This window comes from Myripristis murdjan, chromosome 8 (genome assembly GCF_902150065.1).
Source record: "Myripristis murdjan chromosome 8, fMyrMur1.1, whole genome shotgun sequence".
NCBI lineage: Eukaryota > Metazoa > Chordata > Actinopteri > Holocentriformes > Holocentridae > Myripristis > Myripristis murdjan.
Window position 1 is genome coordinate 13,097,179 of NC_043987.1, and position 15,331 is coordinate 13,112,509.

General features: G+C 42.9%; 2 protein-coding genes across 2 annotated transcripts; one reads left to right on the forward strand and one right to left on the reverse strand.

Annotated features, from left to right (window-relative positions):
• The first annotated feature begins 220 nt into the window (after positions 1–220).
• emp1 (epithelial membrane protein 1) lies at positions 221–6,552 on the forward strand. The gene is made up of 5 exons (XM_030058793.1): positions 221–322; positions 2,232–2,319; positions 3,388–3,496; positions 4,310–4,450; positions 4,737–6,552. The coding sequence occupies exons 2-5, from the start codon at positions 2,242–2,244 to the stop codon at positions 4,898–4,900; spliced, it is 492 nt and encodes a 163-aa protein (XP_029914653.1). The 5' UTR covers positions 221–322; positions 2,232–2,241; the 3' UTR covers positions 4,901–6,552.
• Positions 6,553–6,983: 431 nt separating this feature from the next.
• On the reverse strand, positions 6,984–15,133 carry gsg1 (germ cell associated 1). Its single transcript, XM_030058792.1, has 6 exons — positions 15,004–15,133; positions 13,868–14,183; positions 11,532–11,579; positions 11,154–11,318; positions 10,667–10,778; positions 6,984–8,259 (listed from the first exon to the last, which is right to left on the reverse strand). Exons 2-6 carry the CDS (start codon positions 14,160–14,162, stop codon positions 7,779–7,781), a joined length of 1,101 nt encoding a protein of 366 aa, XP_029914652.1. The 5' UTR covers positions 14,163–14,183; positions 15,004–15,133; the 3' UTR covers positions 6,984–7,778.
• Positions 15,134–15,331: the final 198 nt, after the last annotated feature.

The window sequence follows — 15,331 nt, forward strand, 5'->3', positions numbered from 1 at the left end:
GACACCGAGCACGGAGGAAAAACTATTCGCCTGCGCACTTGGTTGTTGAAATAGCGTCTGCTTTGAGTGTGAGGGTTTCAGTGTGTGTGAGGGAGGTGGGAGGGAGTGGGGGGCAGGGAGAGAGAGACAGAGAGAGAGAGAGAGAGAGAGAGCAAGAGGTTTGTCTGGGGTGTGTACTTAAAAGAGGGCTGGGTAAAAGTGGGCGGATGAGAAGTTACGAGTGTTTGTACATTTAGGCTGAGTCTCAAATTTGTAACCCTGAGAGCAGGAGGAATAAGACTTCAAGAGACAGACAGACAGACAGACAGAAAGACAGGAAAAAGTAAGTGAACGGTTCTTCATATTCTTCAAACTTTCAGATTGTCCTTGCATGATTCAGTTGCCTGAATCAAGATTGTTTCATGGTATTTAAAGTGTTTACCAAAAGAGGAGCGGCCCCGCAGTTTTGATTTAATCAGTTATGGGGTTAAGATTTACAATGAAGAGGTGTTAATGAGGGATGAGGCTACGACAGGTGTGTGTGTGTGTGTGTGTGTGTGTACACCAAATATCTGTTCATCTTCTCAGGCAATTTTACTTCTAATTAGCTCCCTACTATGAGGATTTCAATACTTGTCAGGTGAGGTTGCTATGCAGATGAGGCCTTCAGTTGTTGGTGTGTTAAAATAAATACTTCAGAATTAAAATTTTGAAAAGGCACAAGACTGCTACTACTTGCTGCTTGAATTTGTAAAAAAAATTCCTTTTGCAGCCTCAGCCATATGTATTCTATTTTGTGTAATGGAGTTATGCCACATCCGGGCTAGACCTGAAGGCAATGGAGGGAACGGCGCAACATGCCGTGTTTTTGGCAGTGGCATGCGTTTGGAGGAAATTACGTTTTGATCAAAGAATTCCACAATTATGTTTTCAATTAAAGCGCACCTACGGCAGACGATCTAACCTCGCCGAGCATTTCGCCCAGCCCCAGTTTAAGTTTGGTTGCTCTGTCTGAATTTCTAGGTTCCATCTTAACTTGTGCTCTAAACCCTTTGAGCAGAAATTATGCAGAACAAATATTTAAGTTGCTCCCCACTATGGCAAGCAGATGTAAGGTGTGTGATACCTGGGGATGTATCGGGCGTGATCACATGCGCATCAGCGAGCCCCTGGCATGCTATTTGGGTATAACTATGTAGTTGCGTGTGTGAGTACGTGAGTCAGAGACGGAGAGCGCATGCATGTACGAGTGAGCCCAGCCCTTGACCACTCCTTTACCGTAGAGAGAACCAGCAAATTCCACATTCGCTTCCTCCTCTGCTTAAAATTATGACGTCTTTCCTGGACTCCTGGACGCCAAAGAGGAATAAAATCACAGTGACTGACGTACAAATCGGAATATAAAAGAAAACACTGAACAAATATTAGGGTTGAACCACCTGTGGAAGGGTCAGGAACCACTGAAGTAGAATGATTGTAAATATAGTTAATTAGATATTTGCTTTAGCCAGGAGCATCCGTGAAAAACTGGGTGTTGAGCTTTGTGTGAATGAGAACACAGGGGGAATCGGGTGTGGGCCAGCCAGGCGGGAGAATAGCAGGTACTCTGTACAGTTATTTTAAGGAGTGGTGGTTTTTGGAGCCTGAGACAAGCCCCAACTCATCTGCCTGCCAACAGCTTCCCTCTGTGGTGCTCTTTTCCTCTGTGCTTCCCCAAAGACAAACGAATAATCATCGCTGATTGCTATTTGCCCCCCCCCCCCACCATTGATCCTTGATATTGTGTGTTTCTTTATATTCCATTTGCATTTCACAGAGAACGCGCTGCCTGTAGTTTGAAGTTATAACTCAAAGTAATTAGAAGTTGTGAAGCCACACCCTGAGTGGGTGCCAGATTCTGGCCTTGTTGCTCTGTGAGAGAGAGCGAGCGAGAGAGAGAGAGCGAGAGGGTGTGTGTTTATGTGGATGAATGTGTGTGTGTGTCCTGGTGCTGTCATTAATGGCGGCTTTTCTGACACCAGACTGAAACTGACTGGAGTCTTTGTCGATGGCCACATTTGACTCTCTCTAGTCATATTAGCTGTGGCTGAGACACTGTGGTGTGTGTGTGTGTGTGCTTTTTCAGTCTGAAAGTGGCCTCAAGTTATGTTCACCCTGCATAATAAAGGCGTGGAAAGTGGATTAACAAGTTTTCAATTTTGTCTCTGTGCCTCTTTCGCTCTCTCTGCCTCACTCCCCCTCTCTCTCTGCAGCTCAGTCATCATGTTGATTCTCCTAGCTGCCATCTTTGCCATTCACATCATCGGCATCATCCTCCTCCTGGTGGCAACCATTGACAATGTAAGTAAATTTACGGCCCTTTAATCACTTTAGAGTTTGCTTTTCAAGTTCCCACCCAAAACACACACACACACTCACACACACACACACACAAGCATGCACAGTTACAGCCCCCCTCACCTGGAACCCCTGGAGGCCTAATTGGCCCGTCATAATCTCTCACTTCCACCCTACTTTGAGTGCTACAATAACGCAGTGCTGAGGCGTTATGTGCATGTGTGGTCACATGTTTAGCATGCCAGCAGGACCAGGACAAAGAGAAAAGAGTCCAGACAGAGAAATGCTGGACTGCCGGTCTCCCTTTCATCAGCAGACGTCCTACCTCCCTCTCTGTCAATGGTCCACTTTTCTCTCCAGGGCCACATATTTGAAATCACTGGGTGAAAAATGACACAGTGTCATCACCCAGTGTGTGTGTGTGTGTGTGTGTGTATCTGTGAATGAGGTTTAAACTGCAAGGCCAAGGTGTCAGAGAGTGTGCCTGCACATACATGCAAACATACATATGTGAGATTCCGACATGCGTTGTAGTCAGCGTCGCATACCTGAGCGAGATGTTAGGAATGCCACAGTAATTTGCGGATGTGCATTCCATCCTCTGACTGCCGTCCTGTTGCTTGCAGCACAGCCAGATGCATGTCACAACACAGGGCTCTGAGGACACTCACACACACACACACACACACACACACACACACACACACACAAACTATTTTCTTTACATCTCACCATGCATTTGAATTCTCCACATTCTGGCCTAAGCTGATCGTTTTATATTATCGTCCTGTTTACACAATTTCACCCTCCGATGCATAAAACACCCTTTCCCGTAGCTGCTTTATGTAAATAAAGTTCTGTCTTGGTTTGTTGTTGTTTGAAATGAAGCTGAATGAGTGATCTTCGCTGTGATATGTTTTTGGGAAATTATAAAATCGTTGGTGGGTCTTTCAACTCGCTGAACGTCAAGTTGTCAAGAATAGACATGAATATGTGAAGGATGTATTTTATCACAGTAAAGCCGTCAAGTACAATATCTGAGTACGTTTTTTTTCTGTCTGTTCCCTTCAGGCCTGGTGGATGAGTGAGACTGTATCCACTGATATCTGGGCCCGGTGGATATATGCAAAGGGAGTGTGGAACTACACCGATCTCCCCGAAATCAGCTCCTACCCTCAGGGTGAGTTAGAAACACTGCACTGCAGCTACCATGCAAATAACAGTTGTACCCACTTAAAGTCTTATTTACTTAAAAAAAAAAAAAAACCCTGAATGGAAGGAATAAAAGGACTTTCCCCAAGTGTTTAAAATGGTTTGCAGAAAATGGTCATTCAAAGAGATCAATTCATCCCAACACTGACAAAAAAAAACTTCTGCATGCATGTAGCAAACAAAGGAAGCTTGCCTTCAGTGTAGATTTTGCCGTTATTTCAGACCTAATGTTGTGTCAAACCTGTCATCAGACAGGTTTGTGTGAGTCTATCCTCTCTTTAATCAGTTAAAGAGCTTTCTAGAAAACTCTGTATTTGTCAGTCATCATAGTGGAACAATAACTTTTTGATAGTCAGCAGAGGAGGAGTGGCTAGATCTGACAATTGTTAGGACCTCAGGTGTGTGCCTGTATGATCAAAATATAAATAAAGTGTATGACTTGTACACATATTCCGCATATAGTGCAATTATTGTAACTCATTCTGGTGGTGATTTTTGCATCATAAATCATTTAACAAAAAAAAAAGTGCAAAAATGATACAAACACACACGTTAGCATTTGAAGTGATCATTGTAACCACAAAACTGCACCTTGCATGTCGGAAAAAAAATCCCAGAACATTTGGCATGCTTGAACACCGGAGACATTCCTGCCATTCTGCATTGCATTTGTCTGACAAGACTGTTGAAAGGCACATATTGTGTCACTGAGTCCTGGGTGTGTCTGTTTCATGTTTAGCACATATTCAGCAACTCACTCTCTCTCTGGCTCCACCTGCAGATTACCTCCAAGCAGTGCAGGCCAGCTCGGTGCTAGCTTGTATATTCTCCATCCTGGGCATCTTTGTGTTCGTGGCTCAGCTCTTCACCCTGGCCAAAGGACAGCGGTTCACCCTCTCCGGCATCTTCCAGCTCCTTGCCTGTGAGTATGCACGCTGGTCTCCCCACACTATCTGTTTGTAGTTTGTATTGCCACCCATGTCTTGTCCTCTTGCTTATTTTCTCTCTGCTTCCTGGCCCTCTTCCCACTCTCTATCAATCTCTCTCTTTGTCTCCGATTCTCCTACTTCTTCCTGCAACTCCATCTCTGTTGTTCTCTCCGCCCTATTTCTGGGTCTGCCACTCTTGTCACTATCGTTGCCTGTATTGTCTCTGTAATCACTCAACTTGTAACTGTTTCACTGACGTGCATCCTTCCCACGCTCCAGGCCTCTGCATCATGATCGCTGCCTCCATCTACACAGACCGCTTCCACTTAAATGAGAAAGACGGCTGGTACGGCCACTCCTTCATCCTGGCATGGATCTCCTTCGCTCTCACGTTCATCTCCTCCATCACCTACTTTGTCCTACGCAAGAAGACCGCCGACTAGAAGCGGCTCCAATCAGCCCAAACCAGAACCCCCCCCAAAAAACCCAAAATCAAATAAAAATCACTGGCTGGATCTGCTCTTTCAGCTGAAATCTGGTTTTGTTTACCTGGTGAACACGGCAAGCTCTGAATGGCATTTTTTTTTTTTTTTAAATATTTGCCTATTTTGGATAGCCTGCCACATTGTTGAGGAAAAATCTGATTTAAGCTGCAGGTGCAAATTCAGCCATAGATATAGCAGCCATGGGTTTAAGTCTCAAATACTCGGGGTGTTTGTTTGAGCCTGCTGCCAGCTAGTCGGGGCTTCACACTGTTTGATTATCTCTGTAGTGAAAAAGGCAAGCCCAATCAATCACAGGTGTATTTGAGCTGTATAACCCAGAGTTTGGGCTGGATTTCTTGAAGGCATCACAGCACTGAGAGTATTTTTGTTATTCACGGAACGAAGATAAACTTAGTGCTTGCGCGGTGCTCGGTTAAATTAAGACCTAGAAAGGTCTCTGGCTTAAACCTAAAGCAGGTTCAACAAGGCTGTGGTCTTTTTTGTTGTTGTTGTTGTTGTTTTCTTGTATATTGTTTTGTTGTGCACATTTAGGTATGGATATGAGTGTCGGGTAAAAAGGGGGAGAGTTTATTGTGTTTGTATTTGTTATTTTTCATTATTTTATTGTTATTCCATGACTTTTATTTCATATATCTGCCCTGGTCTTATAAATGTAAATGTCACTAATTAAACAGAGTGTACGTTGTGATCGCATAGGGTGATAAAGTACTGACCTGTGAACAGTCCTCAAATACAAACGCTGCGTGTAGATGTGTGTGTTAACTAAAGATAAGCTTATGTAATGATATAGTGTGAAATCAACAGTATAAAATGACTGAGACTGTTTTGTTAACTAATTGGCTTTAGGTGAGATACCAAATGGGTTACACTTCACAAATACAATGACAAATTATGCTGAATATTGAACACTGTAATGACTCCCAACCACCTGTTGAAGTGACACCTGATATAAAGTGGAACCTCATTTTCTTAAGAGAACTTTTATTTTTTTGAGGTTAGTGGAATTTTGAAAGACTTTCATAGCCTCTTTATGTTTTTAAGGGGACATAAGAGGGCGTTGAGCCTGTAATTCATTTGATTCCATGGATTAATCACTGCACCCTCTTAACATTGAAAATGTTCAGAAATTATTTAACAGAGGAATGAGCTCTAAAGCAGTAAGAATAAGACTAATTAGAGTCCAGCTCTGCCTATGCACAGAAAATGATTTCAGAGACAATCATTACTGGCTCTGAATCACACCCAGCTATATATAAAACTTCACATTTTTGTCATCGGCACAATAAGAACTAATGCAACTAATCAAATGTCTTGTAAAACTGTAAATCCAGCTATAATATACATCACACCTTCACACCTCTTTCAATTAACACTATCTGTTCACAAAATCAAGATGAAACTTTCACGCAAAGTGACAGAAAGACAAGTGCCTCGACTCTCAAAGCGTGAACCATGATGTGTAAATATATTTTGTTTCCAATAATGCTCTGTATGTCTAATGCTGTTTTATTTTTGTTACTGTTATTTCTCATTACAGATGCCAACGATGATGATTTGTATTATATTAAAACTTGATTTAAATTCAATTATTCTGAGCTTTTTTTTTTTTGTTCACCTTCATTTGTCACGATTAAGAAGAGGAGGACAGGTTTGGAGAAACATAATTGGTTATTAGCAGATGACACCATGCTGAAAATTATATTCTGTGCCGAGGTGCAAATCCCTCAGCAGCGGAGTGATATGTTTCCCAATAATACAGTCAACTACGTCGATGAGAGCAGGTCCTGATATTGACAAGATCAAACAAAGCTGTTACCAAAGATCTGACTTCAGAGTAACATGACAATTGTTGGATACAAATAAACTGGAATACTGAAATAAAAAGAGGCTGCGACTACGTTAATACAAATCATTCTGCACTAAACACATAATTGTCATAATTGTCTTCAAATAGAGAGTCAGACAGACATGTTTGTGAAATCTCTCTCCGAGGACAATGCAGGGCAGATCAAACAGTCTGTAATATCTGAGGGGTTTTATTCAGATATAAGATGTATTGAATGGCTCAAAGATACATACATGCAGAGGCAGAGACAAAGACAATCTGAGCGAGGACAGTCGGCGTGAAGTCAGCAGCACAACCAGATCAGATCATTTCAAAGTGGCGCAGTAGTAATGTTGTTATTGTTCTATACCAACACACCACATGTCAATTTGCAGAAATATTTTTTTCAACTGTTCATCTCTCACACAGAGGGTTGGCTCTGTAAAAGTTTGTTCAGCCAAAAGCTTAATTTACAAGCAATGCTTTAAAAAAAAAAAAAAAAAAAAAAAACACTCCATCATTTTAATCTTCTGCTATTGATCTGTTTGTTTGACTTGCTTAACCTCTGAAAGTATAAGATATTATCTGGAGGGTTATGAGCTGTTTCTGAGCCGTGCTATGCGGTGTGCCCGACATTTAGGAAAACTAGCTTTTTTCACAATTTCACGATGCTTTGATCGTCTTATGTCTTGAAAATGCTTTAATCTGACTCCTCCTTTACACCTACATGTCCCCTTCGTAATTACGTGGAATGAATAAGACATAATATCTTTTACCTGAATTCACTGGCATGGTTTATCTCAGGAGAGAAGGGGTGTTGCTAATGTTTTGGGTAGCCTGCAAGCTGCTGATCCTGCAAATCCAGAGGACAAAGATGATGACTAAACTGCATTGCCACGGTGACTTTGGGACACCGGGCACAGGTCCTCTCGTCATTGAGAGATTTCCTCGGACTGCCCGGAGGCGGTAGCTGTTGTTGCGTATCCTCGGTCAAAGCGGGCTGTTGTCGTCCTCTGGCTCGTAATGGGGGCTGAGGTTCTCTTGGTGTCCTGGCACGGGCAGGTGGACCGAGATGGAGGGAGAGGAAGTGGCAGAGGGGAGGGACAGGCGGTGGAAGGGGGACGCAGGCGCAGGGTGGGAGGGGGGAGGAGGAAAAGAGTGAGAGTGCGGCAGAGAGAGGCAGTGGGAGTGCGCGAGCCTCTGTGATGATGAGGGTGGCACGGGCAACACCGGGGGCTCGTAGTAGGGGGACAAGTGGGAGATGCATGGAGGAGAGGGGGGAGAGGCCAGGGTGATGGCTGGGTTTGGAGGGGTGTAGTAGGGGGCCGGGGGCGGAAGCTCCACAAAGTTAAACCTGCAGGGGTTCAGGCTGGAGTTGCATCTGGGTCCCACCATCAGGACGTTCTTGGTGTAGTTGTTGAGAGTGGAGACGCCGGCTGCCATGCAGATAGTGAAGGCCAACCAGGCGACGCTGATGGAAAACACACAGGACATCAGTGTGCTTTTGTGTTGAAATAATTCTTTTTAGAGATTTCATTTTAACTGCTTACATGGACACTAAATAAAGTGATCTGATAAGATCTGCGTTTACCCCAAAGCGTTGGATCAAAATACAACTTTTTTGACATGTGAAAAGAGGTTCCACCTCCTCTATCTGCTGGAAATATGAATATAATACAGGCTAAGACATATTCTTCAGTGGTTGCTCTTCCATCAAGTCGTCCATAAGACTGTAAAAATGAAAACCGGCTGGATCAGAGCCACTTGTCCCTTTTTGACTTTTAGCCTTGTAACAGACAGCCTTCAAACTTTTCTGCAAGTTTTTGATTTGGTTGATGAACGGGTGGATTCAGGCTTCACTCATGTAACCAAACACTTTGAACAACTCATGGGTTCCAGCCTTTTGACCATGGAGGTGTTCAACAATCCTTTAAAGATTTACTCTTTACAACAAAAAGTTGTATCAGCCAAAGGCCCGTTGTCTTCTGCTACCGCCATGTTTCTGTCCCTCCTGGACATTTGTCATGTCACCTGATGTCGCCCCCACATGTGGCAAACATGTGCAGAAAGAATAGATTTATTCTTACCAGAGAGAAAAGGTCAGATTAAGCTTTTACATGGTTATTAGGTGCTATTTTCATTTTGAACAGATTCTGATTGGGTGATCATTCCAATTATTAGTGGAATATTTGGGTCCATCTAAGCGCTGCTACTGCCTTTACGGAAAAATCCAACAGTGCATTCCAGAAGCTGCGATGTGAAGTGTTGCAGTTTTCTTTTTTGGTGTACCCTCTTTCCCTCAACCTCCTCTGTCTGTTTCTACTTCAGCTAGTGACGCCTGTTTTCCCAAGAAAGACTAGCAACAGCTCCCAGCGCAGGAACTTGAATTCAGCAGCGTGAAAGGCTTGTCAATCAGCTGTGGACCGCACAAGTCGGAGCAGAGAGCAGCAGTGACAGTGATCAGACCTCTTACACTATAGTATGTCTCATGGCAACAGTGCGTTTTGATATACAGAGGCTATTGCTGGTAGAAAAATAGGTGTCTCTGCTGCTACTGTAATGGATTTCTCTCTGTGTGATTGTTGAGCATTGACACAAAATGGTGGGTCTAGAAAAAAGCACCTGCACTGAGGCACTGACACTAAAACATGGCATTTACTGCTGATGTTTTAGATTTAAAAAAAAAAAAATCTCTGTTTGGCCAGTTATCTGCAGAGAAAAACCACACCATTAAGCAACAAAATGGGCCTAGAAATGCAAAGTACTGTTTTTTAAAATGTTAAAGTATTTTAGGGTGGATTGGCCTGACATGGTTCACAATGACAGTGAATATGTACATTGACTGGCCGCTGATGCACAACATGTACAATCGAGGATGTGTGTTTGTGGCTTTCCAAGTGTTGCAGGAGCCACTGCTTGTGACATTCAGTGCACAGCAGGCACAACAGCTTTATTAGGAAAAGACAATATTCTTTAAACTTACATGTGTGACAGACATACAAAGTGTTTTAGGGACATTTTAACTGAACGAGGAATGTAGGAGCTGCTCTCCTTGAAATGATAGTTTGGATTTTTACACCTGTAGTGGTATTTATCTGTCTGTCCATGTGAGTGAAACCAGAACAAAGTTGGGCTGTTGTGTATCCTTCACAAAAAAAAGAGGTCAAAATCGTGCTGTTTTCCAGACTATATCTACTTCATTCCTTTTGGAGAAGTAAACTCTCTCTCTTGTGTCAAGGAAGGAGTTACTGGACCGAATGCCACTATGTGGGTAAAAATCCAACAGTCATTAACTTGAGAATCTGAATTGATGTGACTAGAAGGACTGGTCTCTTTATTTGAACCTGAGAAGTGGATTGTTGATTTCTGTGTTTGTGATGGATTTTCCATCGCAAACACTGTTTGAAGACAACAAGAGTCTTAAGTGTATGTGGCACGAGAGCACCTTAGAGCAAAGTTTGATCATTAGCTTTGTAATTGTTTCGTTGGACCTGAGGCCATTAAATTCTGGGCATATGACAGATGACGGAGGCTGAGCTGTCAGCTGTGAGACGGAGGCCTTCAGGACTCCTGATTCAGCAGAGAGGGTACTGGCGAGCTGTAAAAGCCGCAGCTTCAGGGGGATAAAGAAGCAAAATCTCAGACGTTGGCAGAGCTCAAAGAGGCTATAAGGAACAACTTCCAGGCGGCCTCAAAGAGCTACTAGTGAGCCATTCAGAGGCTCAGGAGAGGAAAGCAGAACATCGCTCAAGCTGTTCTCATTACTTTAACGTAGTCAGAGTGCTTTGATTTGCTACTCCACCTGACCTCCTCCCCCTGGTGCAGTTTGCAGCAGGACCAGCGTGCATGTGTTTGAGTGTATGTGCTTGTGAACTCACTAGAAGGCCCAGGAGTAGCCGTAGCTGTGGGGTTTGAAGTCCTCTGGTCCCATAGTGGCCGTGGTCTGAAACACCTGCATAAACATCATGTGAGCCACCATCCCGATCAGACCTGTGTAGACACAAACAGGGCAGACATTTGCTCTGGGACAGTGATCAAAGATAGGGTCTAGGTGCAAAACTGAGTCATGTGAAAATTGATATAACAACCCTAATAATTTGAAGGAAAATTGCATCTAAAACTATTGGTCAGGGTTGTTTTGTTGCCAAGGTTCTTGCAATGTTAAATAGACTGAATAAACTATGTAAGGTTAGAAGCTTATGTAGTTTAATATCTAAGGCTCTGTTGGGTTGTCATTGCCACAATAACACACAATTTGCAGCAACAACAACTATAATGGTTTTACAATAATTCATCGACACAATACAAAATGGGAACGCAACAGAAAGCCGATGATGGAGCCTCGGTGTTGTTCCCGTGCTGTACCTCCCAGGACAGTGAAGACGGCGGCGAAGGCATTGAGCAGCTGGCCGCAGCGCTGTGTGGAGGGGAACCAGGCGCTCATACACAACTGCACTGACAGCAACGCGCAGCTGAGGAGCAGCAGACCGACGTACATGATCTCCATCGACAGTGACAGCCACATCATCGCTGGGAAGAAGGGAGCAGAGTCAGAGTGCACAGAAAGTTCAGGAGTGTGTGGTTCATACAACACAGGCCCAGCAGGCAGGCAGGCAGGCATGGGAATCAATCAGCGAAAACAACCAGCAAACTCATTCAATCAGTTAATCAGTCAGTTAACAGTCACACAATCAACAGCACAGTGTGTACAAAAATGAAAGCCACTGGGAAGAATCCATTTACCTTTTTCAGATCCTGGAGTCAAAGTATGAAACCCCCGACATTTTTCCTCTGGCAATAACAAAACAAGTTTAATTATCAATCCACTGGCAATCTTGTCACTTGGTACAAGAGGAAATTTGGGTAGTTATATTCTACTAAGAGTCAGAAACACCCGAAGGCTTGATGACACATCTAAAAAGTAATCATTTTGGATGCTCTTTGTACGTCTCCAAGATAAAATGCATTAAAAAAAAAATTATAGTGTTAATGCATTTTATCTCCAAGATAAAATGCATTAACACTATAATGCATTAAAATGCATTATAGTGTTAGCTTCTCCGGTCAGAATGACCGGAGAAGCTAACACTATAGTGCTATATAAATGACTTAAGTGTTACAACTCAGTCTGGTTGACCTCCAACACACACACAACGCCATAGTATAATGTTCCAGAGAAATATATTAATAGAGCTCATATTTTCATAGGAGTAAGAGAAACCTACTCCTATCATAAACAGGAGTGGCCCTGTAAGAAAATCAATTCATGTTACATTGATGACATGTATCAGAGGTATGTGTGAGGTTAAAAATGCCCCGACAAGTTATGGTCTGTTTTGTCAATATATGACACACTGCACTGAAAAGACTTTCATTAATCCATCAACAAGAGAAATCACAGCTCTTTTAGCTCTTTGGCAGGGGCAGATTTAAGGTGCCAAGTCCAGACAAGTCAGGGGCTGTTAATTACATATGCTGGTCAATTTATGTAATTACCCCAAATTAAAGGCAGAGGTAGCAAACTATGAAATTACCTGACTCAACTCCAAAAAAAAAAAAAAAAAAAAAAAAAGTCTGGTGAAAACAGTTGGCTGGAACTTCGGTATTATTCAGGCGAACCTGAAAATCAGTTGCAAATCAGCTGCAAACGGGATAGTGAAAAACCCGGTCCAACGTCTTTGAATCCTATTAACCTTTCTCTCTCTGGGTTTCTAATCCATAATTGAGTCATGCTGTTGAAGTCTAAATCTCCGTGAGCAGAACACACACCGATGATAATCCTCTTTGGGCTTGAGCATACACACGCACACGAACGCATGCACGTACACATAGACACATAGTGCACGGATGCGCGCGCGCGCGCACACACACACACACACACACACACACACACACACACACACACACACACACACACACCTGAGACCTCAATTTACAGCCTCACCTTGGATTTCCTCTACTCTTATAACCCAATTCATTGTCTATCTAACTAGTCGCTTTGTTATGATACAGTGTTTCTGTTGCTGTTTGTGTGTGGATCATCACCTCACCTTGGGAATATCCTCCACCGTGCACAACCAGTCATCAGCACATATGGTCGGGGACGGGGGCTTAGGCAGTTTATGAAATCCCATAAATTAAGTAGTTGTGCATGAGTGTGTATTGTACCCAAAGGAATGCATAGCGCTGAGTTTTGAAACACTTGTCTCAGTACCTGTTTAAAATTCTCTGTATGAATCAAATGTTCTTTCATTTATCTTTTCTTCTACTCCCTTAATCCTTTTCAGGGTGTTGGGGCGTTGAGGGGAGACACTCCAAACATGCGGGCAGTCGAGTGCAGCCTACCTCAGGTTGAATACTGTGTCAGCCTACTCTGCATTTTCCCTAACACTTGAATACTGACGACAGAAGACAAAAACGTGAGGGGGGAAATAGTTTACCGGACCACGAAGTGCAGGTATTAAAACTCATCTTGGTCAGTGAGATAAGATGTTGCTCGGTTTCATTCTAAAGAGCAAATAAAAATAATATAAATATAAAATAATAAATAATAAATAATAAATAAATTAAAAAAATAATAAAAAATCTTCTATCCTCCATTAGCTGGGGTTCACGTCTGTGTGTCAGGATGCCTGTTCTGTCACTGGGCAAAACTGATCAGCCCTATAGATTCAAACATAAAATCAAGAATACAGATCCTCTGCCTCCGATATGCATATCGGAGGCAGAGGATCATATGGAAAAGGAAGCCTAACGATGATAATATATAATTGACTTATGGACGAGGGGTGGGACTAGATAAGTTTTACTTCTTCCCACTCCTTTCCGGATAGGTAAAATTAACTCATTATGCGTTGATTTTATTTTATGTTTATTTATTTTGTCTGTCCATTACTGTGTGATTACTTTTCTTTTCTTTTTCTTTTATTTTTTGTTTGTTTGTTTTTACTTACTCAGAATAAAGAACTACTACTACTACTACTAAACATCTGCTCATAATGTGTGCCCAACAGACTGCCATGCCCTCTCACCCCTCTCAATCTCCTGTTTATCTCATATGTGTTTTTCCTCCGTCTCACCCCAGGTGTCTGAGTAGATGTTCTCCTCGCAGCTGACGAACAGGCCCGTGTGGAAGGACGGGAAGACAAAGCGGTCGTCCCCGGTCTCCCAGGAGAACTGGATGCTGGATGAGTTGGACACGCCGGGAACAGGGATGCAGTTGCTGTGCTTGGTGGGCGAGCAGAGCGGCTTGGGCACCTTCTGCTTACCCACACACCAATAGGAGGACATGAGGGCCAAGCCGCCCAGGAAGAGAGACGTCACTGTCTGGATGAAGGAGAGACGCGGGGAGCGCATCTGCTGCAGGAACGTCATGATGTTGGAAGACGGGGGCTCCTGAGGGAAACGGAGAGGGAATTTAAAGACAGAAGAGAAAAATGTGTAGAGAGACAAGTGGTCAAAAAATTCAAAATTTTTCAGGACAGTAGGATGAATGAATGAATGAATGAATGAATGAATGAAGGCTTTATTTCAAACACGTGAATGATATAAATCACACTTGAAGCACTTTAGTTGATACTTTGTATGTTTGAAAAGGAGTAGGAACAAGCATCAGCTTATTAATTCCTACCCCTTCTCCACTTAGTACCTTAGTACTATACTAGGATTTACTTCCTGTGTGTCTTTTTTTTTTTTTTTTTTTTTTTTTACATCCTCCCAACACAAACAGGCAAACAATCATTAACAAACAACAACACCATAGCTGCTCGTGTCAAAAGGATCACCTCACTCCAGACATTTTAAATAGAAACGCAAAGAAATAAGTAGATAAAAGGTGTTACGCTGACTTCTCCATTTGTGGTTACGGTTCTTGCATGTCACTAAAAATATACTTGGAAAAACAAGGATGGATTACAGTTTCCAGGTTTAAGCAGATCTGCCCAATTTCCTGAGATGATTAGTGAGTTTCTTCCTTGAAATAGAGAAAAGGTACGGGGAGGAGGCAGTGATTTTTACATAGCTAATCACATTTAAAAGACTAACGGGACCGTGACAGGAAATCAGCACAGCAGTGGCAGCCGGGTGGAAGACAGAGGGGAGTAAATCAGGGGAAATGGGTCACAACTGCCATCGCTGTGGAAGCTGTCCAGGAAACTGATCTCAAACCAAGAACTTCACATCAAGAGGTGATTTAATCATTTTAAAAAAAACTCACCTCTTTCACCCTCTTATTGCTTCCTTGTCCTCAGTTCTTCATTGAGAAAGAGTGGAAGGTGACGGTGAGTGTATCCAGCCTCTGTTCTCTCTTCATCAGTGTGAGAGTGACAGAGCACCTTGGCCGCCACAGTGACCTCTGTGAGGAGTGCGACTGTCACTCTTTATGATCCGGGCCACTGGTCAGTGAGACATTAAAGTGTGCAGATCTCATACACACCCCCCCCCCCCACACACACACACACACAAGCCTTCCTCTTCTTTAATCCAGCCATACAACACTAAATCCAAAACAGACAACTCTATTCCATCTGTTCTCATTTTGATCC

What these genes read in the sequence shown, in the direction of transcription:
- emp1 (XM_030058793.1), top strand. Translation starts at nt 2,242, where the DNA reads ATGTTGATTCTCCTAGCTGCCATCTTTGCCATTCACATCATCGGCATC. An exon ending in AATCAGCTCCTACCCTCAGG is followed by an intron (nt 3,497 to 4,309) that starts GTGAGTTAGAAA and finishes CTCCACCTGCAG; the next exon opens with ATTACCTCCAAGCAGTGCAG. An exon ending in CATCTTCCAGCTCCTTGCCT is followed by an intron (nt 4,451 to 4,736) that starts GTGAGTATGCAC and finishes CCCACGCTCCAG; the next exon opens with GCCTCTGCATCATGATCGCT.
- gsg1 (XM_030058792.1), bottom strand. Translation starts at nt 14,162, where the DNA reads ATGACGTTCCTGCAGCAGATGCGCTCCCCGCGTCTCTCCTTCATCCAG. An exon ending in CGTCTTCACTGTCCTGGGAG is followed by an intron (nt 10,779 to 11,153) that starts GTACAGCACGGG and finishes GTGTCTACACAG; the next exon opens with GTCTGATCGGGATGGTGGCT. An exon ending in GGCTACTCCTGGGCCTTCTA is followed by an intron (nt 8,260 to 10,666) that starts GTGAGTTCACAA and finishes GTTTTCCATCAG; the next exon opens with CGTCGCCTGGTTGGCCTTCA.